This window comes from Chamaea fasciata, unplaced genomic scaffold, assembly GCF_029207755.1.
Source record: "Chamaea fasciata isolate MVZ Bird 193981 ecotype frontalis unplaced genomic scaffold, bChaFas1.0.hap1 SCAF_1, whole genome shotgun sequence".
Lineage (NCBI taxonomy): Eukaryota > Metazoa > Chordata > Aves > Passeriformes > Sylviidae > Chamaea > Chamaea fasciata.
In genome coordinates this window covers 14344639-14370831 of record NW_027094086.1, presented here as the reverse complement: position 1 = coordinate 14370831, position 26193 = coordinate 14344639, and the positions used below count along the sequence as shown (strand labels likewise).

General features: G+C 43.7%; 1 protein-coding gene across 1 annotated transcript in view; it reads right to left on the bottom strand.

The window, feature by feature from the left end:
- The window catches only part of EXT1 (exostosin glycosyltransferase 1), a 182832-nt gene that overhangs the window by 20020 nt on the left and 136619 nt on the right, over positions 1–26193 (bottom strand). The window contains 3 exon segments of the mRNA XM_066177069.1: positions 6588–6707; positions 10331–10438; positions 13628–13721. Of these exon segments, the coding sequence (XP_066033166.1) occupies positions 6588–6707; positions 10331–10438; positions 13628–13721 (322 nt within the window).

The following is a 26193-nucleotide window of genomic DNA, read 5'->3' as shown; positions in this document are numbered from 1 at the left end:
CCTATACAAACATATTACATTGAGTTTTAACTATTAAAAATACATATATATATATGCAAATATGGATGCAGCCACATTGTCATGGATAGTTCACCTCAAAACAAGGTTCTCTTGAGGTATGCATCGGGTCTTTCCATTCTTTTGCATCACCCACCAGGTGCAACCTGGTCCTTGAGCGAAGACAACCCCACGGATGGGATTGTCTTTGCTGGAGGCAGGATTAATCTAAACAGTTTTTTCCAGCATACTTCTCATGTGTACCACTGGAACCTTATCTCCGTTTGTCTTTTGCAAGGGCTCAGATTGGGCAGGACTTGCTCGGTTGGTGGAACCTCGAGTGTTCACCAACCAGGTGGCCTTTGCTAAATTAGTATCCCAATTTTTAAAGGTTTCCCCACCCAGTGCCTTCAAGGTAGTTTTAAGCAGGCCATTGCACCGTTCAACTTTCCCGGCCGCTGGTGCATGATAAGGAATATGGTACACCCACTCAATGCCATGTTCTCTAGCCTAGGTGCTTATAAGACTATTCTTGAAATGAGTTTCATTGTCTGACTCGATTCTCTCAGGGGTGCCATGTCTCCACAGGACTTGTTTTTTCAGGCCCAGGATGGTGTTCCGGGCAGTAGCATGAGGCACAGGGTAGGTCTCTAACCATCCAGTGGTGGCTTCCACTATGGTTAGCACATAACGCTTGCCCTGGCGGGTTTGGGGAAGGGTGATGTAGTCAATCTGCCAGGCTTCCTCATATTTATATTTGGACCACCGCCCACTATACTATAAGGGCTTCACCTGCTTGGCTTGCTTGATTGCAGCACATGTCTCACAGTCATGGATAACTTGAGAAATACTGTCCATGGTTAAATCCACTCCTCGGTCTCGGGCTTACTTATAGGTGGCATCTCTGCCCTGATGACCCGAGGCATCATGGGCCCATCGGGCTAGGAACAACTCTCTTTTGTGTTGCCAATCTAAATCTATCTTTGACACTTCTATCTTGGCAGCTTGATCTACTTGCTTGTTGTTTTGGTGTTCCTCATTAGCCCGACTCTTGGGAACATGGGCATCTACATGGTGGACTTTCACAGGCAGCTTCTCTACACGAGTGGCAACGTCTTTCCATTCATCAGCAGCCCAGACTGGTTTTCCTCTACGCTGCCAGTTGGCCTTTTTCCACTTTTCTAGCCAGCCCCACAGAGCATTGGCTACTATCCACGAATCAGTGTAGAGGTAGAGCTTTGGCCACTTCTCTCTTTCAGCAATGTCAAGGGCTAATTGAACAGCTTTGAGTTCAGCAAGCTGACTTGATCTCCCTTCTCCTTCAGTGGCTTCTGCAACCTGTCGTGTGGGGCTCTATACGGCTGCTTTTTACTTACGGTTCATTCTCACGATGCGACAGGAACCGTCAGTGAAAAGGGCGTAGTGTGTTTCTTCTGCTGGCAGTTGGTTGTATGGAGGAGCTTCTTCAGCTCGTGTCACTTGTACCTGCTCCTCTTCGTCCGTGAAACCGAAGTTTTCTCTTTCCGGCCAGTTTGTAATTATCTCCAAAATCTCAGGGCGATTTGGGTTTCCAATACGGGCACGCTGTGTGATGAGGGCAGTCTATTTGCTCTATGTGGCATCGGTGGCATGGTGCGTGGAGGGAGCCTTTCCTTTAAACATTTACCCCAGCACTGGTAGTCGGGGTGCCAAGAGGAGTTGTGCTTTTGTGCCAATCACTTTTGAGGCGGCTTGAACTCCTTCATAGGCGGCCAAGATCTCCTTTTCTGTGGGAGTGTAGTTGGCTTTAGATCCTCTGTAACTTCGACTCCAGAATCCCAGTGGTCGGCCTCGGGTCTCCCCTGGCACCTTCTGCCAAAGGCTCTAGGACAAACCGTTGTTTCCGGCTGCAGAATAAAGCACATTCTTCACATCTGGTCTTGTCTTGACTGGGCCAAGGGCTACTGCATGAGCAATCTCTTGCTTGATCTGGGCAAAGGCTTGTTGCTGTTCAGGGCCCCAGTGGAAATTGTTTTTCTTGCGGGTAACCAGGTAGAGAGGGCTCACGATCTGACTGTACTCAGGAATGTGCATCCTCCAAAAACCTATGGCTCCTAGGAAAGCTTGTGTTTCCTTTTTGCTGGTCGGTGGAGACATTGCTGTGATCTTATCAATGACTTCAGTGGGGATCTGCTACCGTCCATCTTGCCACTTTACTCTCAGGAACTGGATCTCTCTGGCAGGTCCTTTGACTTTGCTCTTCTTGATGGCAAACCCGGCTTTCAGCAAAATCTGGATGATCCTCTCTCTTTTCTCGAACACTTCAGCTGCAGTCTTTCTCCACACAATGATGTCATCAATGTACTGTAGATGTTCCGGAGCCTCACTTTTCTCCAGTGCAGCTTGGATCAGCCCATGGCAGATGGTGGGGCTGTGTTTCCACCCCTGGGGCAGCCGGTTCTAGGTGTACTGCACGCCCCTCCAGGTGAAAGCAAACTGAGGCCTGCATTCTGCAGCCAGAGGAATGGAGAAAAATGCATTGGCAATGTCAATAGTGGCATACCACCTCGCTGCCTTGGACTCTAGCTCGTACTGAAGTTCCAGCATGTTCGGCACAGCAGCGCTCAGCGGTGGAGTCACTTCATTCAATGCACGATAGTCCACAGTCAGTCTCCATTCTCTATCAGACTTGCGCACAGGCCAGATGGGGCTGTTGAAGGGTGAGTGGGTTTTGCTGACCACCCCTTGGCTCTCCAGCTCACGGATCATCTTGTGGATGGGGATCACGGCGTCCCGATTTGTCCGATACTGCCGACGGTGCACTGTCGAGGTGGCAACAGGTACTTGTTGTTCTTCTACCTTCAGGAGTCCCACTGCAGATGGGTTCTCTGATAGTCCCGGCAAGGTGTTCAACTGCTTAATGTTCTCTGTCTCCACAGCAGCTATTCTAAAAGCCCATCTGAGTCCTTTAGGGTCTTTATAATATCTATTCCTGAGGAAGTCTATGCCCAGAATACATGGAGCCTCTGGGCTGGTCACAATCGGAAGTTTCTGCCACTCCTTCCCGGTCAGGCTCACCTCGGCTTCAACCAGAGTCAGTTCCTGTGATCCCCCCGTCACCCCGGCAATGGAAATCGGTTCTGCCCTCACATGTCCTGATGGCATTAGAGTACACTGCGACCCAGTATCTACTAAAGCTTCATATTTTTGTGGCTCTGATGTGCCAGGCCATCGAATCCACACAGTCCAAAAAACCCGATTTTCCCGTGCCTCTTCCTGGCTAGAGGCAGGGCCCCTCTAGCACTGGTTATTATTCTCTTCTTGGACATACATGGTAGAGGTTCTTTCGAGGGAATCTGACACAGCATTTCCACTTCCGTAATACCTGGCAGCTTGCTCATGGGAGGCTGAGGCTACCTTCATTCTAGTGGAACTCCCTCTGTTAGTGTTTCTCTCCTTGAGCTCACGTACCCGTGCTGCCAGGACAGAAGTAGGTTTCCCATGCCACGCTCCCATGTCCTCCCCATGGTCCCGCAGATAAAACCACAGGTTAGCTCGAGGGGTGTACCCTCTCTCTCTTGCTGGGGGATGTTGGGCTCTGATTCTGGGGCCTGTGACTCGCACCGGTGCTACATGGGAACTGTTCCTTCTCATCTCCTCTCTCACCTCCTTTATCTCCTCTTTGAGTTCTTTCACCACCGCAGAGACATGAGCCTGCATTGGGCCACTGATCATACTTTCATAATTTCTGAGCTTGTTGGCAACAGAACCCACTGTCTCTCGGTTATCCTCGGCATTAATTGTTGCGATGAATGTGGCGTATTGGGATGGTCCATGAGTTGCCAGATTTCACAACATGTGCCCTGTGCATTTAACCTTGTCGGGGTCATTATCATGCTGTCCGGTCCTCCCAAAAAGTACTTCCAATACTGCCACTTCTCTCAACTGTTGGATTCCTTCTTCAAGGGTCTTCCATCGCATTCTATTGTTGTGCTCTTGCATTCTGTCTCTGTGGACAAATCTCTCTCTCACACTCATTAGAAGTCGTTCCCAAAGGGAAAGGGGCCCTTGCTCTCTTACAAATACCTGATTTATACCTGAGTCCTGGGTCAAGGGTCTCAAATTCCTTGCTTCAGCACTATCCAGTTGCACACCTGTACCCATAAGGTCCCAGACTCGAAGTAGCCAGGCTGTATAAGCCTCACGTCCTCGTCGTGCAATATCTTTTTGCAGATTACGTAGACTTTCATATGTCAGGGACTCAGTGATGATCTCAACCTGTGGCTCTTCTGTGGGCTGTGAGGACCCTCCTTTCTTACCCTTAATATCAGGATCTGACGATTTCACTTTACACTTCCTTGTTTCCACAGGGGCGACTGCTGCTGGCTGTGGCTGCCCTTGTGGTTCAGCTGGAACCTGGACAGTTGTAACATCTGTGGGTTCCACTGCTGCACCATCAGTCTCTGCCTTCTCGGGGCAGGGGGAGGGTTTTTCATGAGCTGGGGAAATGTACTCTCTCAGCATCTGGCCCATCTCATGTATCTCTTTTACCAGAGCCTCAACCCAATCCGGGTGGGTCCTTTCTGAGGCAGGCTGTGGGGCAGAGTCAGGCTCTGGGGTATTATCCCTATTCTGTGGGGTAGGTATCAGGGTGGTTATCCAGGTCAATCTTCCCTTATCTCTGAATGCTAAACAGAATACGCATATTAGCAGCACTAGCCATTGTATGATATCATTAGCATTCAGAGAGGATTTAAACCCTTCAAAAACTGGTGGGGCAGACCCAAAGAGATGGGTAAAGGGTTGGGAAAAAGAAACTTCCCCCGGTGTCATTTCCTCACAGTAGGTACCATTGTTAAAGTAACTCTAAAAACACACAGTTAGTGTACGATAGCCCTGAATCCATGTGCCTGCCTTCCAGAGGAAATTAAAAATCCATGAGTTCTTCACCTTATTAAGCCATAAAATAAACTGGATGACAGTCACAGTAGCCTTAGTTATAGGGCCCATGTTTAGATAAGGGCCTGCAAATGGAAGGAATACAGCCACAACCACATGCCACCCAAACCAGGCTAAGTTAGACCACATGATGCAGCCTAATGAGGTTTTTATATCCAACGCACACAAAAGAAAGTACTAGGTTAGTTAAGAACTGCTATTTCTCCTCCCTTTTCTTTTCTCAGTGCCCTCAAGCCCCACACTTGGGCGCCAAAATCTGTCTTGGTTTAGGAAGACAGGTATCTGCTAGGTAAAATTACAATCAGAGGCTCTTTGGCAAAGATTTGGGAAATAGGAATAGCAGTTCTTTACTAGTATGTAATACAAAGCAAACAAACACAAAAAAAACTCCCCCTCCACTAAACAACTACAGCATTAATGACAAACGACAACAGCACTAAGAACCTTGAGGGCTTTGTTTCACAAAACCCAGGGCAGTTTGGTTTCGGTGTTCCTGCAGGATCTTCAGAGCACCAAGCTGGAACAGTGGAAAAGTCCCGGGCTGGTAGCTGGGATGGCAGGGTGTCCCGGCAGGCAGGGGCAGGATGTCCCGGCAGCGCAGGGAGTGCTGGGTCACGCTGCAGCAAGAGGAGCAGCGCCGAAGAAGGTCGAAGGCGAGGCAGAATAGCGGCGGCCCAGCTTCTGCTCGGCGGGCTTTGCGGCGGCTGAGATCCTCGAGGAGCGGCCGACACGCGTCTCTCGAACGCCGGAAGCAGAAAAGCACGCAGCTGCCTCAAGCTGTGTCTTTTACCTGCGTTATCTCCCTCTTCCACCTTTTGTCCATCTCTTTGTTTCAGTCAAGCACTCTCAAGTATCCAACACCCGGTCCCCTTGGCAACCCGTGGGGAAAAAATTCCCCAGAGAAAGAAGGAACAAACCTAACCCCCAACAAAAGTGAACCCCTTTCAGTGGTATAAATGTGTCAAAAATTTACATGAAAAATTGCAAAACAGTTAGAAAAGAAACCTGCTTTTGAAATTGCAGCCTGGGCCCTACTTCTGAAGAGCCTTTCATCTTTCCTCTGTCTCTGAATTCAGAAAGAATTCTCTCCACATTTGCGATCATCTGTCTCCCCTTTTAATACCAGTCTAATTATGATTATATATTAATAATTTATAAGAATGATCAGGCCTTTCCCTTCTCCTGTGTGTGAAGAAAAGACATAGAATTTACAGGCTCCCTCTTTTCCTTGAGCCAGATCAACAGCCTCATCACAAGGCATCAAAATGTTAAGGAATGGTCAAGGAGGAGCTCTACAGTAGCATTTTTTCCCAAAAGAATTCCAGAAGGGTTTCTTAAGAAATTCATTTTCTATGAATGACAAGGATAGTGATTCATAAGCCATAAAGCCTTGCAAAGTCAAGATCACACATGACAACTTTTCCATGTGTTGGGTAGCTCCCATTTTTCACCATGTCAGTTTTCTAATGTGGATTCCAATAATGAAGAAAGTATTTCCTTAGGGGAGAAAACTCATCAAGATGCTGAGCTTTTTTCCCAGTGACCAATTGCATGTCATGAAAACCAAGGTCTGACACCAACTGAGGACAGGAGTAGTTGGACAGGTACGGAAATCTTGCTGCTTGGCAAGGTCCCAGACAATTTTTACTCACCTCTAGTGTAGTCAATACAATCTTCTCAACTGAAGAAAAATAAGCCTCCCACAAGAACTGTGTCTGCTGTCTAAGTGCTAGGATTTTATCCTGATGGATAGACCTGATTGTAGAAGGAATCTGTAATACAAGATGTAATATAGTCAGAAGCTTTAGAAACAACACAATCTCATCAAATTAATATGCTGCTGACAAGCCCTCTCCTCCATTAGTAGGTTGTACAGCATCAGCACTCGTGTCCAACGGAGATGTGTGTCAACAATTAAAGCCCTGATGTAAAACAAATGAGACACAACCCTTTATAACCCCTGATACTGAATATATTATTTTTTTAAAATCTGATTTATTTTAGTTTTTGATTTGTTTTATGGTAACGAAGCTACCCCCTTGCAGCCTTGTGGTGTGGCATAGTAAGGAGCTCCTCCATGCAGCCCTCATGCTTTTTATCCCACAAAACTCTTCACGGACTAATATTTTAACAACCTAGTACCTGCAGGGGTTGGAAGTTCAACAATAATCCCCACATACCAACTATATTAATGAGATCTGGAATTGCATTTACCACAGCATGGCAACACTAAATGCCCTAAGGAAAACATAGCAACACCTTAAGTAAGACTCTACTTTTTGGGAGCCTGTGGATCAAATTGCGTTTTACTAATTACCTTAGGTGGAAAGAATAACATCTTCCACAACATCTGTTATTCAAAAGGGAAAACAGTGCTTATTTTTGCTCTCTTTCCATTAAATCTACACATTATTGTTGTAGAAGTTGCCTTACAAATAAACCCTAAGTTGTTCTGCTGCAGGACTTTTCCATTAAAAAATGTAACTGCACACCAGATCAGAGGGGAAAGACTTCACGTCTACATCTTTCACCATCCCCACCTCCTCCTTGAAACTAAGGGGTGTACATGCCATTTTTAAACTTAGGACATTGACCAAGGCCTCCAGTACAACTTGGACAATGCATAGTGACATTATCAAGGGAATTTAAATGAAATTTGCTTCAGTGGTGAGGGCTAGTCACACCAACTGAAAGGCATTTAGGATATGCTGCTGCTTTATGCTCATCTTTTTCTAGAAATAAACAGCTGTGTTGCTGCACCTACATTTTTGTGATTTCTAACTGGAATCATAGAATTGTTTAAGTTGGAAAAGACCTCTAAGCTCATCGAGTTCAACCACTAAATTAGGCCAACTTGTTCTCAGACACTGGTTTCTCATAAATCTTTTACCTGAGTCATTAGTTTCAAAAGCAAATACCTGGGCTGCGTATTTGGTCCTTGTGCATTCCAGCTTATTCTGAAGTTTGCCTGCATTCCACCACATTCAACTCTTTCCTGACCAAAACACACTCTGCTTATTCCTAAAATATTCTGAGGAGGTGATCATTATTTGTTTTCATGTATTCCCAAATCAAATTATTTCCCATGAAACCTCTTTCCTGAAGAAAATTTATGACTTCAGGAATTTACATGTAAAAAGATTTTGTAAGAACCAGCAAATTCTCTACTTGCAGAGTTTGCAACCAGGTCTGGACACTTTGCCCATGGCTCCACTGGGTGCAGTGTCAGACGGGCCACACTTTGCTCTCTCAGCCCTTCAACTCTTAGACCATCATCTTAGAGACACTGCTAATATAATACCAACTTTGGTCTTATGAGACAGTTAGCACTGCAGCAAGGTGGAGCAGAAGAAAATGGTAAGATTGTCCAAGATGCTACTTTATTTCCCTTCCCTATAGGCCCTTTAAGTAAAACATAGGTCTTTAAGTAAAATACTCCCTGCAAAAGTAGTATGAAAGACAGAACGTGAAAACACGTATTGGCACGTGTCTTTCTAAGAGATCACATCATTATTCATGATGTGTTCCAAAAAGCAGAAGGATAATAAATACTACCTGTACTTGCTGCACAAGTGTGTATTAATCACACCCAGAAACATCAGTAGCAAAGACAAGATTTAAGTCACTTCACAGTGGCGATACAGCATTTTTTCAATAAACGTTAAATTGCAATATGTGCAACCTTGTGTGGTGTGTGTGCATACGTGTGCAAGTAACCCATAAAATCAATACGTAATCCCCACTACACCTTTTGAAAGGGAATGCTGCTCTGACTATGAAGGTTACTGCACAAATTTATGATTTTATACACCATACCATGCTCATGAGTGCCAGCAAACACAGTGTCAAGGTTAAAAAGAGCCTTGATGGGTGCTCTGTTACAACAGCTGGAAAGAAAAATCAGAGCTCCCATTTTAAATGCATTTGCCTATTAATCTACTTGTCCAGATGGACAGGTGTGGAAAAAGATTTATTAATACTAATCTGGGATGATTACATTGGAATTATTAGAACTTTAATAAAAGGTCATTTCAGCAATGAGTAGGGGGGAGAGAAAAACCACCCTGCACAAATAAATGCAGAAAGGCTGGATTAAGCTCTCCCAGCGCTATGATGAGGAGAATATGCAAATAAAAACATCCGAGTTGCTCTCAAACAGGAAATGAAAAACTGTAACACAACAAAAACATTTCCCAGAGCAGACATTCAGGCCCTCTGCCAGCTCTTTAAAAACACTGCTAATAACAGTGCAGGAGCTGTTCAATATGGAAGCAGCTGGATGAAGTGAACGAACGGCACGTTACCGGAAAACATGAAGCTCGGCAAATTATTATTATTTAAAGAGAGACATAAATTTGCCCAGAAAAAATGTGCAGTCCACAGAAGCAAAAAATCAAATGGTCCTTTTATATTTGCAGCTTGTATGACATTAAGTAGAATAGGCAGCACATCGCAAGGCTTGCTAGGCCAGCTCTTCACAAATATTTACTTCTTTAGGCAAGTTAACAGCCATGTGATGACACTGCAAAGATACTTTGTTTTGGGGTGCCATCACACCTGTACCTTTGAGGGCTTCTCTCTCTATGGACCACACTAAATTCAAGGATTAAAAAAAACACATGTTCTTAGGGGCTACCTTGTGTTTATTCCAGATCTTGTGGATCTCAGGCTTATGCTGGTCAATCGCACTTTAGATTTTTCAAGAACTTCTCCTAACATAAACTTCTCTGAAGAATTTACAGAATATATTTGGATTGTAAAACCCACTAATGTAGCTGAAAAAAACCCAACACAACCATAGTGCATTTAAAACCAAACTAGATGCTGAAAGTAGCAGGGAATTTGTAACTTCTCAGCCCGCTTTTTTCCTACGACCTCAAGATTAACAGTAAGTGACATGAACACTGCTCCAGAAAGCAATGCTACATGGCCCATACGTCAGAAAAGGACAGATTCTGCTTCCCACCAAACTGTGAAATGGTAACTCCTGCCTGAGAAAATATCTGCTTTCCTGAGGATACCCCTGAGGACAAACTGTTTTTTAAGGAGGGGCAGGCAGAATCCACCCTCAAATGTTTTCTGTTTCATCACAGTACCTGGACAGGTCTACCTCAGACTGGCAATCAAGTGCTCCACACCAGAAGAGATTTCAAGCTCTTTGCAAAAATAAAAGTCTCCTGCACTTAAGAATGTGTCCTGGTGGCTGCAATGAACTTCAGGTCAAATAATGAATGATGTCATATTAAATGAGTTCACAGCCAGTCTGACACAGACAATCCCTTCATGATAAAAACATCTTTTACAGCCCTGACCTTTTGGATTCATCTTCCCTGTCCATTTAGATGGTGGCAGCAATAAGCAACTGATCTGCTGAAGGCCGCGGTCTCTTTCTTACCTGTAATAACAATCTCTCATCGCCTATGATGGCAGCTTGGTTCCAATCAATCACTTCCGAGAATGGCAACTCCCATCCGTTGCTGAGCATGACCGGGACGCAGGCAGCCTGTGGGCACAGAGGCATGGCCACTGTCAGCAGCCGCCCCACCACCAGGGCAGCTTCAAGCTTTCCACCAACAGCACCACCCCGTTCTCCAAACGAGCTCAGGAGAGGCAACATGGCAAAGAGAACACCAGAGGCCACAGGCCACAGGAGGGCAGCCCAAGTGTTTGTAGTTTTCCATCTTGGGCTTATTCATATGCCCTGAAAGGTGGAGTTTGCACAGACAGTGGCATTTGCAATCTGATGCTTACACTGCCAGACAAGGCCAGAACTGTTCAGTGCAGCAGATGGAACACTGGAGAATTTAATACAAAATGATGGCCTTCCTTCCTGCTTTGTGAACCACTTAGCAGAGAGCAACTTCCCTAATTTTTCTATGTTGCGGACAACCCTACAGAAAACACAGATCATATTTAACTCCTGACCAGCCTTCCCATAAGGGAGCAAATTCTCTATCCTGTTTGGTATCAACTCTCCAAACAGAGACAACTGCATGAATACAACTCCTCTGTCATCACCTGTCTACAAAAATAAGACTTGTTGTATGTCCTAAAACAAACAAAAAGCATTTACGTTTAGTATCTATTTCTTACCAGTATGATTGTCTAAACTAATCAAACTTCCTGAGTTTTACAAGTTCTTCTGCACAGACAGTTTGTGAATAATTAGCAAATAGGTCAGTATTTCCATAAACGAATGATTACCAATATGTTCTGATCAGCTCAACCATAACATAAGATCCAAACCAAAAACTTTCTGATGTGATGAAATAACTTAGTACCAGAGGATTTTTATCAAACCTGTGCTGTGGGGTTCATTTTCGTTTGGATCAAACTAAGCTTCAGTGCTCTGAGTTTGGTCTAGACTAGCGTTCAAGCCTCCCAAAAGATGGTGTAAAGGGGAATCTTTCAGACTGCTGCACCTTCCTTGGTAGGACGTATCATGCACCGCATCCTAGACTGGTCAAGTCTACATTACAGCAGTGATTATTATGTGTAAACAACTGTGATCTTCTGTGAGGAATTACATCAGTGCATGAAAAAAGCCAACCAGAAAACACTTAGTAACGTGTTTTCATATTTAGAACATTCCACTAATGTGGATTAGGACTTTCAACATTACCTGGATTCAAACAGAAAAATATAATTATTGGTGAATACTGCTCCTAGCCTGATAGTGAAATCCTCAGTTGCTTACATTTTATCATTGACCTGGAACCCACAAATTCATTTCAGTGAGGTACACTCCCTATTTCTCCTCCCGAGATGATGTATCTAACAGAAGCTGTATGACTTTGGGCCCAGGTGACAGAAGAGCTGAAGAGTGCTCTTCAGGAGGATCTGAAGTGACTTGTCATCTCACATAAGCCAGTCCCACTCCTTCCTCTGAAGAGACTGGAGCACTTTTCAGGCTATTAATCTTCTCTTTAGTAGGAGAAAGAGGCAAGTGACAGTCCAGAACTTGGATCTCAAATTTGATTGCAGGTGCAGGGTTCAGTGGTTACACCAGTGTGTCCAGTGCATGTAGGGTATGCAAAAAACCCATCAAAGGTGGGCAGACATGACACAGGATCTACTGGAGTCCTTTTGGAGAAGCAGCAGAAATTCAGAAGGGTTTCTGGCTACCCTGGGCTTTTAAAATGACATAATATACCTACACTTAGGTATACCTGAATCCTGCTCAGCACTGCTGTTAACAATACCCTCTAACAGCGGCTGGGCCGTTTTATTGTTGATGATGAAAAGAGATGGGATACCATTCATTAACAGCTTTACTGGCAATGTTGTGACACTTTCCAAATGGCAAAACAACTCCTGGAGGCAGGACCCTGTAAGGTGTGTGTAGAGGGCAGTTTTCCCAGACCAGAAAAAGAGAACCCTGGAAAAAGGCCTTGGGAAACCCCATTTTCAGTGCCATAAGCAAAAGGCTTATTCACATGCTCTCTATGCAAATTGAGAGTTCAGAAAGTACCAGAAAGTTCTTGGTTCTCTGTGTTATCACTGGTTGATTTTTGGTGCAAGAATATTAATATTCTTAATCGTTGTCCCCACTGGACCCTTCCCTTAGACCCTACCTTAACTCCCCACCCACACTGTGGTAAGTACCTCTGTCTGACCCTAGACCCTGCCTGTGGCATTTTGCCTTTTGCTCCTTGCTACTGCCTTGATCCAGTTCGTTCCAATACAGTGGGCGCCTTATTGTTTGTTATTTTTGGTATTATTAAAATTCCTTTTTGGAAAATGGGATCAAAGCTGTCTCTCTCTCCATTAAGTCGCCATCAGGCTGAGTCCCAAGGAAGCCTCATTGTCTGGGCTCAGACTCCAGGGAGTTTCAGGTGTGTTCATTTGCCACTTCACTGAAACCAAGCAGCTTCTTCTCTCTACTCCAGCCCCCATGGAAATCCAGATGCCAGACCTACAGGGGAGTTACAGCACCTCACAAATTGCTCTCTGTGCCTGACTGAAGACCCAGGACCCCAGGATCAGGCTGATGTTTGCCAAAAAAACCCCAAAAAACCACTATACAGGCAGAAGGTGGAGCAGGCAGGTGTCAGGCTTGACCAGTCTGCTGCCTTGGCCACAGGGACTCTGGAGCCCTTGTGTATTGCCTTCTGCCGCTGGCCCACAGTCAAAAGGGGACCACTAACCAAAACATTTTTTAATAGGTAAAGGATATTCAGGTGCTGTCCTAGACAGCACGCGAACTCCCTGAGACCCCCTTATATCCACCTTCATGTGAAGCTTCCATCTGGAGCTTTAGCACCTCCAGGCCACCTCCTGTATGTTCAGCAAGCACCATCTCAAAACTGGCAATGCATAAGCAGATCTGTTTTGGCTAAGAGAAAACAAAAAGCTATTTTTACTGCCCCAGGGCTTATGTGTGAAGGCCAGTGTCTCCCAGGGGAAGTCTCACAGCTTGACAAAATACTGCTCTAAACCAATCTCTCAGCCTCACCACATCCAGGGAAACCCTTTTCCTGGAGATAACGCAATCCAACCTTCAGATGAGTTCAGTGCCTCAGCCTCTCTTGGGAAGAAGCTGCCAATTGCTCCAGAAGTATGAATAGAGGCTTTTGCAAAGTGGATTACTGTCCACCAGGGAAATGAAATAAATTTCCCTCCTCCCCGCCTCCCTGCTATTGCACACTGAATGGCAGCCAGCACAGTCACGGCTTTACACTGCAGCTCTTACCTGCAAGGCTTCCAAAAACCTGAAAGAGCCAAGCCTGCGGCCACGGGGAACCAGACAGAAAGTGGCATTGTGCAGCATTTCACGGTAATCATACCTAACAAGAACAGGGGAGAAAAGAGAAAATTCAATTAGTGGTGAGTCCTAGAGTAACTGGGCATGAAAATGCAAACAGCTGTTGAGACACATCTGGATAAAATCATCCCCAACCAAGACTGTGCAGCATCAGGTTAACTAAGACCCTCCATGCATATGTGTCAGCCTCCTCTCTGGCTCCTTTTGTTCATCCTCAAGTGCAACCACCATGGGAGAGAGCTGGGGAGAGAGGTAATGAGACTGATAAGGAAGGAAGTAATTTTGCCTTTGCAGTAATGAGCCAGTTCTGTATAAACAGTGCATGACTTCCAGGAACAAACTCACATTAAATATTTTGATACCCAAAGCACTGTTGCAGTACTTCTGTGACCCTGATTTCTATTCAGATTTAGTCAAAGTCAAGCATAACTGTGTTCACAAGAGGTTTGTACAAAGCAAAAAAAAATTCAAACTATGCCAAAGAAATATTTCCTTATCAGGCAGGCACTAAAAAAGGGATGGGGGGGATACAATGACTCACTTGGTGGTTATTGTTAAGTGTGGAGAGAGGAATAAATGACCAGATTTTGGCAATTAATCACATAGCTGCAATGATCCATGCTCCTCTGAATGAAAGTGCTGATAGACACTTCTGGGTTTTTTGTCCCTATTACATCAATCACCAGAAAATCATTCACCAAAACCACACATCAAATCCCAACTGTTTCCCGCTTCTTATTAGCAAATTGTACTTCTGACAAGCACACGGAACTGTGAATGGCATTGACCTCATCTGAGACAAAAGGATCCAGACTGAACACCCTCCGTTCTCCAGAGTGTCCTGGACTCTGAACAGAGATGCTATTTTGACAGCAACTTGTAGCACTGAAATTTTTTAACACCAATAGTCTAATTTTGCCATGTCCTGCAGGCAGAGCAATTTTTTTAATATGTGTGTTTACGTGTATATATATACATACATGATTATATTTTATACACAAAGAAGTCAGGATCTATGTTTGTGTTCTCACACAGGCCAGACAGATGGGAGTAAGCCAATTTTCAATTATAAGCTCTGTCTTTAGGAAGAGACATCTTGCAAAGGCCCATTTTGCTTAAACAAGCGTGTATAGCTAATTTGCACAAGAAAAGGTCACTGTGAATGGATTAAGATTATCTCCACTGAGAGTAAAATAAAACCCCTCATTGCATTAATTAAAACTACAAAACAGACTTCAAAGTCCCTTTTTTCTTTTGAATCCTATCTCAACTTTGGTTAAAATACATATATACATATTCCATCTGAGTGGCAGCTATTTATTTTTCTCTGTGTGGGATGGAGATTGGCAGCCATGACCCAGCTCACCAGACAGCACTGACACAGCATACAGGGGAAAACATTAGGACTGGAATACCAAAAAAAACAATAATAAAAAAAGAGTTGCCATTTTTAAGCACTCCTTTTTTACATATTGAGGTCTGAGGCTCATTGCTTTTACTTTGTATTGTAGGACAGCAAATGTTAATAAATACCAAAAACAGAATACCTCATACACCAGTCAGAAGTTCCCCATCATTAGCTAGCTAAAAATGTCAAACCCTGTTAATAACCCAGAACACAACATTATCCACAAAACATTGATGGCAAAACCAGAACACAAAGAAAAGCAGAGAGCAAGGCCACTGCAAGTCAGTCGTCGTTATCCCAGTGACAGCCTATACTGGGCATCTTTCCTTTTATATCTAACTTGCTGGTTTTAGGATAGATTTACAAAGGGGAAAAAAAAAGGAAGAGGATTTTGTTCACCATTTTCCACCTCGAAACCAGTTAGCATCTTGCTCCCATTTTTGAGCCTTTTAAAACTTAACGTGATTTATTGCAGAGGTCTGTAATAGCACAGCTCATGGTCATTAAGCAATTTATCTACATCACAGGTACACAGAAAACCCCATCCTAACCTTGACGTATGGGCACAAAATATCTACTTGCTTCAGGGAGGATCCACAAATACAGAAGGAACAGATCCAGAGTAAAGTAATATCCATCGAGAGCTGCTGAAGTGAATGAACCACACCAGAGATTGTATTGAACAAATTTCCCTGCAATTTCAACCAAAATGCTTTGAGGTGACTCAATGGGATCTTTGAGCGCAGTGATAAGGGACCCATGTCCACTTTAAACCCCACAGAGACCACTCCAGGATCAAGCATCTATTTGAAATCCGCAAACATGAGGTGCTATTTTTACTCCTACGAGTTCATGGGTAGCATGCCAAACAATGGGAGCACTCTGCCTTAGCTGGAAGACAGAAGATGGACCAGTATGTTGAAATACAAATGTAGGAGCGCTTTTTGCACAACACATGTAACCAGCCCCAAATACACAAACATTTCTGTCAGGCTGCAAGCATAGTGTTGTAATTCAAAGCATCACTTACAGAGGAAATAATATACATGTACCAAACAGGATTTCAGAGTCAAGCATGCAGCAGAGACCATTTAATTTTTTTTTTTTTTTTTTTTTTTTTGACTGCCAGGCAGCATTTGGAGAAGACTTTGACCACAAAAATGTCACTTGGTAAATGAAACTCCAGGCCACAGGCCATGGTGGGGACAGAAGGCTCAGGGCAACTTTCACTTTCAGACTCCTTCTCATTCAGCCCAGACAGAACCATGTACACAGCAGCAGGTTTGATTTTTGCTGGCATTTTGTCAGGGACTGCAAAATGTTTGTGTACCTTTTTTTCCACATAGTAGAAAGCATACAGCATTACACCTGAAAACATCTCTGCACTTCCCTTAACTGAGACTTAAAATGCTTTCAGTGAAGTGAGCGAAACAATCTCTATGATTAAAGGTAAGTATCTGAGTTAAGTATTTGCTGGACTTGAAATTTCTCCTTCACTTGTCCAGGAGAGAAATCAGAGCTGGCAACAGACTTCCAGGAACACCCTCTAAGCTAGAGTACTGATGTTGTACATTAAGTAGCAATCTGGCATTTAATGCAAACATCAGTACTGCATCAACAACAGGCTTTATTTCCCCACTATCCCCACTGACTAATCCCAGCAAAACCTCAGGGAGGTAATCAAATATGAGAACCTCCACTCGCAACTGGAGGAGGCGTCTTAAGCTATAGAGAAAATAGTCAAGTTTAGAAGATTCTTCTTCTTATTCTTCTCCCCAGCAATGGGGCTTAGATCTGTTTCCAGAAGTACTTATTACCATTAGCTGGCAACTTCTGAAGATGGCAGGGACATTTGCTCTGGTCTTCCAGCTTGCATTGCTGCGGTTTCTGCAAACTCAGAGCTGCCAGTCTGTGGGGACAGCTTTCCTTTACCAGTCTGTTGAGACCCTCTTTTTTTACCCAGCTGTGGAGGTTTTCCAGGCTCCAGAAAACCAGAGCAAAGACCAGCGCTGCAGAGCACTGAGCAGGGGCTGGCTGAGCACTTCTTCCTTACTTGCGCTGCTTCGGTGTTGTACTACTTCTGGCACTTTCCTTCTGGCTGTTTATCTTCCCTAGCATTTACTGTAGAAAAGCTTTTAGAGGAGTCCTTTGCTTTGCTCAGAAGGTATTTATTTCCAGAAAGCTCCAGGTTTCCACATTAGAAGACTGGCAGGGAGTGGGGGCACATGCTTATTGCTCATACATTCCTGATTCCCTCAATTCTGCACGCTTGCACAGAGGTAACATTTTACTGCCAATTTTAGGGTCGGCTTGGCCTGGGTCTCAGCTGCAGCATTCAAACATGTTAAAATCCAAAATGCATATGCCTTAAAAATGACAGTTGGGTCTTCAAAACTAAAATAGCTACAGATTTAATCCAAAGCTGGCATCCCTCTGTAAGTATTAGAGGCATGTTTTATTAACTTTCAGGCTTCTTTTTGTAATGATTAAGTATACTTTGTTCACAGCTAGTACCTTTTTAGGGAGCATAGAAGAATAGCTCTATTTGCAATCAATTCTAATGTATTCACGACTTAATTGAATTATTCCTTCCCTGCCATCACCCATAGTTGAGGAAATATGTTTGGCCCCATCGATCACACAGGTGTAAACAGTGCAATGCCGTGTGGGCAATTATCCAAAGGGGAAACGCTGCCCTGCCAAATGCTCCTACCATTTTAACTCCTTGATCCAACACACAGCAGTCTCTTTTCCCTCATCCACCCTTTAAAATTTTTTTTCTTCTGATGTTCAGACCATGTCAATCAGCATATGGATTAGAAGGCTGTTTGGGATTCCTGGTTCTCCATTATCCCAAGGAGCCCCGGCAGGCTGCAGAAGCTCTGCAGTGACTAATCAGCCATGCCATACATTCCTTCCTACATCTTAAGCATTTCCCCATGTCACTACACTGCAGAGATTATAAACTAGCCTGGGAAATATTTTCACTACCTATTTTAGTATAAACTATTTTTTTTGAAAGCCACATCTTCATCACCACTGATTGAAGAGAGGTCTAAAATCTAAAAAGACTGTTTAGACCAGCAGATATGTCTAGATCCAGTGATTATCATAACACTATCAAGCTACATGTCACCTGTCATGTAGACAACACGTTTTTTTACAGGATACCATCACCATTCTCATTTCATAGATGGAAAACCTGAACCAAGAATGACTGGTGGCTTCTTCTGCAGCTATAGGGACCTTGGGAATGCTAACCACAGCATTCCTGACCTTACTTCTTCTCCTCTGGTGATGCAGCATACACTGAAATCCAGCTGCATGCTATGGCTATTAAAATTCAGATGGAAATACAGGAGCAGAACCCAAGCCAAATACAACAGGTTTAACTCAAATCAAATGCAATGGGTTTAACCCAGCAGTACATATTTTAACAGTGCCACACATAATCCATCTTTTGGAAGATGCTGGAGCTCATCTTTGGCAGGGACTATCAGCACATTCCACTGTAGATGTCAGATGTGACTAGAGCTGCTCTTTTACTTCCTGAGCCAAAAAATTTTGATGGCACTTAACCAACTATGTCCAGGGCTCCCTCTCTGAATCTGCAAGCCCATGAATGCACACTGCATTTTCCAGAAGTTTCTGTATCATATGAAGTACTACAAGAAAGACAGACAGTAAAATCTTTAACACAAGGGTAAATGGAGAAGTGCTTCCTGGTTTTCCAGTATATTCATTTTCAGCTATTAACCAACCGGCCATTTTTCCATGTGTGAATTCTTAATACAGATGGCTCTGAACTACTGGAGAGCCTGAGAAGAAACCCCACTCAGTCACACGGAGCGTCTTGTTGCTTGGTTTCCACTAAGGTATGTTGGCTTTTAAATAAACTGTCAAGTAAAACTTGGCATTGAAAACACCAAGTGAGTAACTGCCTTTGTAGAAGAGCTGACAGCTCGGCTGTGTGTCAGATAGATAGCTGCCCAAGACTGAGCTGGGAAGGCTCATGCATCCTGCTTGGAAGGGTGCCGTCACTGTGAACTGCTTGCTTCTGGATTTACGGCTGCGCAATGCTTTTGGGTGATCTGAATGCCGGTTAACTGGCTACTGGCAGTTCATCTCCTGCTCTGCAAGGGCTGGTTCTGGAATTAGAAAGTTTGGAGGTGCAAAAACATAATTGGAAAACTTTTTTTTTTCCTGTTTAAAAGGCTAATTGATTTCACAGGTGTTTAATTATCATTTGCTGTGAGATAATACCTTGTAGTGCCATAAAAAATGGATTTAATTTTCGAGTGCTTGCAAAACCATTGCCAAAGCCAAGTTAGAGCGAAAGCTAGATAATTATTCTATAAATCAAACACACTGCCTCCTTTCTTTGAAATTTTTAATACTTGGCTATAATGATATCTGACGACCTTGAAACTAACATAAAAAGGATTTTCTTGCCAAGTGCTGAAAGGCAGCCATTAGAGTATTTCTTTCAGTCTAGCTCATTATTGCAGCCGCTGCCATCATACTGGCCTGGCTGCTGGACTCCAAGGATGCTACTGTCTGACTACAGCAACAGCGTGAACAGCGACTTCGGAACACTGGTAATGGCCAAATATGGGTATGAGCACGAGCCTAATCTGAAAATTCTGCATAATTCTAGGGGGCCTTGCAACGGAAATGAAACCCTGAAAGCATGCAGCAACTAACAGCAATGCACAACTGTTTCCTCCATTCCATGCCAGCATCTTCCTCTAGTTCAGAAAGTTAGATTATCAAAGAAAAACAGGGAAGTAGACTTTTCACTTTAATGCACTGTTAAAGAAACTCTATTTTACACTTGAGATGGACAGCAACCATTAAAACTGAAAGCGTCTTTAGTGTCTAAAGTGTCTTTAAAGTCTTCAGTGACATCACTGTTTGATTCAGTTCACTTCAATATTATGCGGAAAACCATTTAGATACACAAGCCATTAAAGTCAATGTGCATTCCAACAAATAAAAATGCTCTAAAGATTTCTGTCTAAATATTTACACAAAATGTCCTGTAAATCTATATGATGCATGCAAAGCATGCACAACACTTGGATTGCAAAATGCTATCCAACTAGCTCCCAGTGTAGTGGCTAGACCACCCAGAACAAGTAGTCTTACACAGTAGCAAAAGTGGTCTCACCAATGTCATTTGATATTTAAAGATAACTGCTTATTTAGCAAGTGTACCAGAGTGGGTTTGTAAGGGGCATGTCAGAGGCAAACCTTGCAGAGGTGCCTCTCTAGGCAGTGTTAGCTCCACTTACCAGCAACCTGCTAATGGAACCATGTAGTGCTGTTTCTAAAACCAAACACTGGCTCCCAGGCTTTGAAGTCCTCTAAGAGTGCCTGTTTCACAGCTGCACCTCACTGCGCTGGCAGCAAGAAAACTCACATCACGCCTGAACAAGAAAAATCCACAAAGAAGCAAATGCAGTGCTTGCCTGTATCTGGTGAAGAATGTAAATGCAGCCCCACATATTGCAAACATCCTCCAGGTCGGTGGGAAAGCAGGGATACCGATGCTCGCATGCGCAGCTGCACACCCAGGAACATGCACACACAGAGCCACATGGTAAGATTTTACCTGGCCCCACCTCCCCTGCCATGCCCTTTGAAGTGACAAAAGCATGCATGAATGCTCTTTGAAAAGTGCCCAGCTGGCACTTACTGACCACCAAGGTGCTGGACCCTTACAAGGTAAATATAAGACCAAGCTACTAAGATGATCCAGTGGCTCAGACAGCTGCTTTCTAACAGGATTCTTCTAACAATAAATTACATCAGCACTTTGTATCCTTATGGAACCTGTACCTTGCCATTTTCTGGAGATTACAAACTCCTTTTAGACTATTTTAATATGAAGAACCCCAGCTTGCTGGCAGAAGAACAAAGCAGCACCTCCAGTTCACCACTGAAACCACCATGCAGCCTGAACTTGGGCTTCATCTACTCAGCCTTGTTCCTCAGTATTCTGCATAGAAAAACACAGGAGTGAGTTGCAAGTAGTATCTAACTCTTGATAGCCTGCTTTGGTGTTTCAACAGGGAACTAATAAATATACTGGGCTGCATCAAAAGAAGTGTGACCAGCTGGTTATGGAGATGGTTCTTCCCTTCCACTCTACTCTAGTGAGACATCCCACCCTGGAGCACCATGTCCAGCTCTGGGGTCTCCAACACAAGAAAAACGTTGACTTGTCAGAGCAAGTCCAGAGGAGGCCACAGAGACAATCAGAGGGTTGGTGCTCCTCTCCTATGAGGAAGGGCTGAGAGTTTGGGCTGTTGAGTCTGGAGAAGGCTCCACTGAGTCCTTATTGTGGCTATTCAATATCTAAAGAGGGCTTATACGAAAGATGGAAAGAAGACTTTTTACCACATCCTGAAGTGACAAGAGTAATGCTTTTAAATTAAAAGTAATTGAATTTACACTGGACATAAGGAAGAATTTTTACAGGGTGAGGGTGATGAGGCACAAGAACAGACTGCCCAGATATGCTGTGGACATCCACCCCTGGAAGTGTTCAGGGCCAGGTTGGACGAGGCTCTGAGCAACCTGGTCTAGTGGAAGGTGTCCCTGCCCATGGCAGAAAGGCAGGACTGATGATCTTAAAATACGCCTCCCAACACAAAAAATTCTGTAATTCCATCATACTTATTTTTAAAATTGGGGATATTCTATTCTGTCCTTCACAGAGTGACTTTGTTTGGACTTTAGCCCTTTCCTAGCAGTGAAGCAGTGTCAAACACTTGTCCTAAATAGCTCCATCTACTCCCATTAACCAAACTCACATGCTGTGATAATCCAGCAGTGAACATCTTTGGGGTAATTTCCCACTGGCAAGGACAATTTTCTTATTGATTTATTGTCTAACTTAAAAAAACCCAAACCTCCCCCCCCAACAAACAAAAAAAACCCAAAAAACCAAATCACTACTGGAATTTCAGTTATTAAAGCATCCGTTTGGATTTAAGATCCAAACAAAGAAAAATCTATACTGCATTTTCTGAACAAAGAAACAAATTTTAGTTCATCTGCTACCCACTCTAATTTTGAGATTACAGGACATACCTGAAAGCCTCAGCATGCAGAGATATAAAAGACTTATTGTGAGATCTTTCACCTGTCAACACACCTGTTGGCTCTGAAGCTGACGACTGCTACCTACCTGTCAAAAAAATAAAAGGCCTCCAAATCTTTCTTAATTATTTTTAAATAGCGCTTTATTAAAAACTTGAGGCTAAAAAATGCTGAAGAGGATCAGTTTCCCAGATTTCCACAGTTCAGTATCTGCTGTTACTGAATGTTTTAAATAACCTAGGAAAATAAAAGGTTGATTACAGGTCCCGGAGGGTAAAGATGGATAAAATCAGTGTTCTGCACCCATTTATGAAACAGTCTGATAACTGGACCCAACAGAGACCAGAGTAAGACCATTGTAAAGAATACCATCCTCTCCATTAAGCTGCCTGTAGGACTGGGGCTTCAGCAGGACAGTAGAGAAAGTACAACCCCCTGAAGATCAAATTAGAAGGGGTTATAGTTTCTTTCTTGCTTTGAATGTCTGGCTGAGCTCTTTACCAAACGATTTAGAATAGTCCTTATGAAGCCTATCATTTTCTATTCAGCTCCACAGATTTTCCCATTACGGCTATCGAGCTCCTAAGTGGCTTGTTGGCATCTTTAAAAGTTATAGTCCTCCAGACGCAACATCTAAAAATGGAAAGCAAAGATGATGTGCAATGCTGTCTCTAATTATGCAGGAGTTCATTTCTATGAATGACTGGATTTGTTTCCAAAAAAACAAAGAGGGACTTTACACAGGAACTGCTGGCAGAGCCCCATGTTGTCTAGGCATGCTGACCTAAAATGTGACCATGCTTGGAGGAGAAATTAGTTCAGCAAATCCAAGGAGCAACTTTGAATGAAACAGAGAAGTAGTTTTTTACTCATGCAGCTTAGTCACCAGGAGCAGTACACCACAATACATCCAGATACTTCATTCTTTTGGCTGATTATTAATTCTTCTACTTGCCTTCATCTAAGACCTCCAAGTATTTTCTTTCTCCTTTCTATAAATGAGACAAAGCTACTTCAAAAACAGGATTAGGACACCAAGTGGGGAGGGGGAACAACCCTAAATCTGTGTATTTTGGTTTTGTAGTTCTGAATTTAGGGTAAAATCCCAGCACTGTTAACAGTCAAGGGTGGTTTCCACTGGCTGACAGCAGGAGCTGATGTTCTGGATTTAATGAGGACTAACTTCTGCAATAAAGCAGAGCAGGAGTGTGAACTCTGGAAGGGCAGGAAACAGCAAATTTTTTTTCCTCACTGCAATCAACAGTCAGTATTAATTTTTATTTTCTAAGAGACAGAAAGGAGAATATAGGAGGAAAAATTCACTGATAAATGTTTTTTTGGTGATGCCTCCTATACCCATTCACAGTTTTCCTAAGATAAAGCTAAATCAAGGCCACACCATGTGTGGTTTGAGGACCAGGACTGTGCTTCACTGAGTGGCCAGGTAAAATGGAATCTGTCACTTTGCAGATCTGCTCTTTCTCTGTGCTTGCTCATTTCTGCTGACTACAGTAAAACCCAAGCTCTCTCTTGTTTTTCTCAGCCAAAAAGGTATCCTATAACTAGAGCACTGGTCCTCTTCATTTCTGCATTACCAAGTGCCCTTTGGAGCCACTCTCCTCTCCTCCTCAGCCAGAGTGAGCTGCATGCCATTAAGTATCAGTTTAGAACTGCAGATGGCTTTTATTACGCGTTTCCTACCTCCCACAGTGTTGTTGAAGCAGCTCCAGTGGTCTTCAGTTGCTGTTGAACCAGACCAGGGTGTCTATACTACATTCAGTAAGGCTGGAAAGAGTTTTATCCTCTTTCAAAGGTACAAGGGATAATTGTTTCAAACTCAAAGAAGCTAAATTTAGATTGGATATAAGGAAAAAATTTTTCACATTGAGGGTGCTGAGACACTGGAATAGATTGTCCAGGGAAGTTCAGGATGCCCTGTCACTGGACGTGTTCAAGGTCAGATTGGTTGGGGTTTTGAGCAATCTGATCTATTGAATGATGACTTGTCCAAAGCAGGGGACTGGACTAGATGATATTTTAAGATCCAACCCAAACCCTCCTATGGTTCTGTAAGTCCCCATTGTGATATACAGGACTTTCAGGCAAAATTGCTATCTAAAAACCCCCAGAAGCACATTTGCATCCATGCATACTTACATGCACACACTTCCACACTATTTACAAAGGACTTTCATCTGGAAACCACTGTTGCATGCACTTAGCTTTCTTCTCCTGCCTGACCCTGCCCTGACACATAAAAGGACTTCACATATGATTTCTGCAAGACTACTTTTTCAAAAAAGAAGGCCCATTTTGAGAACAAAGATAGAGGAATAACCAACCAGAGCAAACTGAAGGAGAGCTTTTCTTAAGCATGCAAAACAAGAAAATCAGTCTGAAAACGTTAAATGCCAAACACTAAACCAGACCATTTCATAGCTCTGAGCACCACTGTCACTTTGCTCCTAACGTCCCATGGACGTACCTGCTGACGGTGATTGCCTGACTGCTCACATCTGTACCTCCAGGGCCTCACCACAGTGCCAGGCATCTGAGCTATGCTGGGCCTGAGCCTACAAGCTGCAGATGGTGTTTTTCCGTCCCTACTGACGCCCACTCCTGCTCTTGGTGCTCAAGCACTGCTCACAGCCCTGTTTCCCCTTTTTAGCATTCCTGCCCCGCTGGGCAGTGTTTGCCTGAACATGCTACGTCTGTTTGCAAGCTAATAAATTATTTACACAAACTATTCAAGCATAGCAGCAAAGATATAAAACATTTATCAACAAAAGGAACAGTTTGTCATTTTAAAGTAATTATGTTTCTTTAAAGAAACCAACAAATTCAGTTGTCTCAGAATTACTTACTGGTTTGTGCCGACTTGAAAGGACTCCCTCTCTGGCAGAGAGGCATCTCCACTCCAAATAAAGCTTTAACCATGAGAAATTTTATACCTCAGCAAGGAAATCTAAAGCTGGTAGGTTTTGTAGCTAGAACCCGAATGAAAAGCACAGATCAGGTAAGTCGTATGCTGGCACCTTCTCCTGTGATCTGCTCAACACTGAAACACTTCACATGAGCTGTAGGAGAGCAGGGAACTCTTAAGTGTATTTGCAACACTGCTCTGGGGCCAGTATCTGAAGCACACCTACACCACACCAGGGAGCAGCTCTACCAGCCCCATCCCTGGAACACTGCCAGCCAGACACCTCCTCCAGCCCCACAGGGAAGAGTGCACGGCCAGAATGACACTGCCTGCCAAAAAAACCCCTTCGCTCTCTCCCTGCCCTGCCTTTAATATCTCCTCCAGCCGTGAAGGTGCAAGGACAAATGGAAAGGGAAAGGCATCAGCATGCAAGTGCTCAGAGGGACCTCTGAGCTGGTGTGCTTTGCAGATTGCCAAGGAAAACATGACTGTCCAGACAAAAGGGTTTACGAGAGGATGCCAGCAGTGATGAGATTAGTCAGAGGAACAACAGCTCTTCAGCCAAATGCTAACAGCCAACAGATGGATGAGAAAAGTGTAGACTGTAAGAGAGGCCATGCAATGATGCAGTGCAACATGCAACTGGACTGCTTTTTTCTACAGGTGTGTTAATGCTGGTATTAGTTTTAAAATATTTAATATTATTCTTGAAGTTCCAGTGATAAGCACAGAGCAGGTGAAAAGACATCTGTCAAAGAGGCTTCTCTAGCAGGGTAACCTTCCTACCTCTCAAAAACTGTAACTTCACCCCCTTGTCCTAGTGGGAGAACAGGCTGCACAGTTCCCAGCTGAGTCTAGGTTTTGTGTGTTGTGTCCCCAAGGGGTATAAACAAGACCTCGAGCTCTCCTTACAAACTTCCAAGCAGCTGTTCTCCCCCAGCTGCCCCTCTCAGACTCCAGATGGCCTGTGATACAGGCATTTTCCTACAGCAGTGCCTCAAATCATGTGTTAGATGTGTCAGCAATTTTTGCCAGCGTTGGAGGCTAAAAAGATGC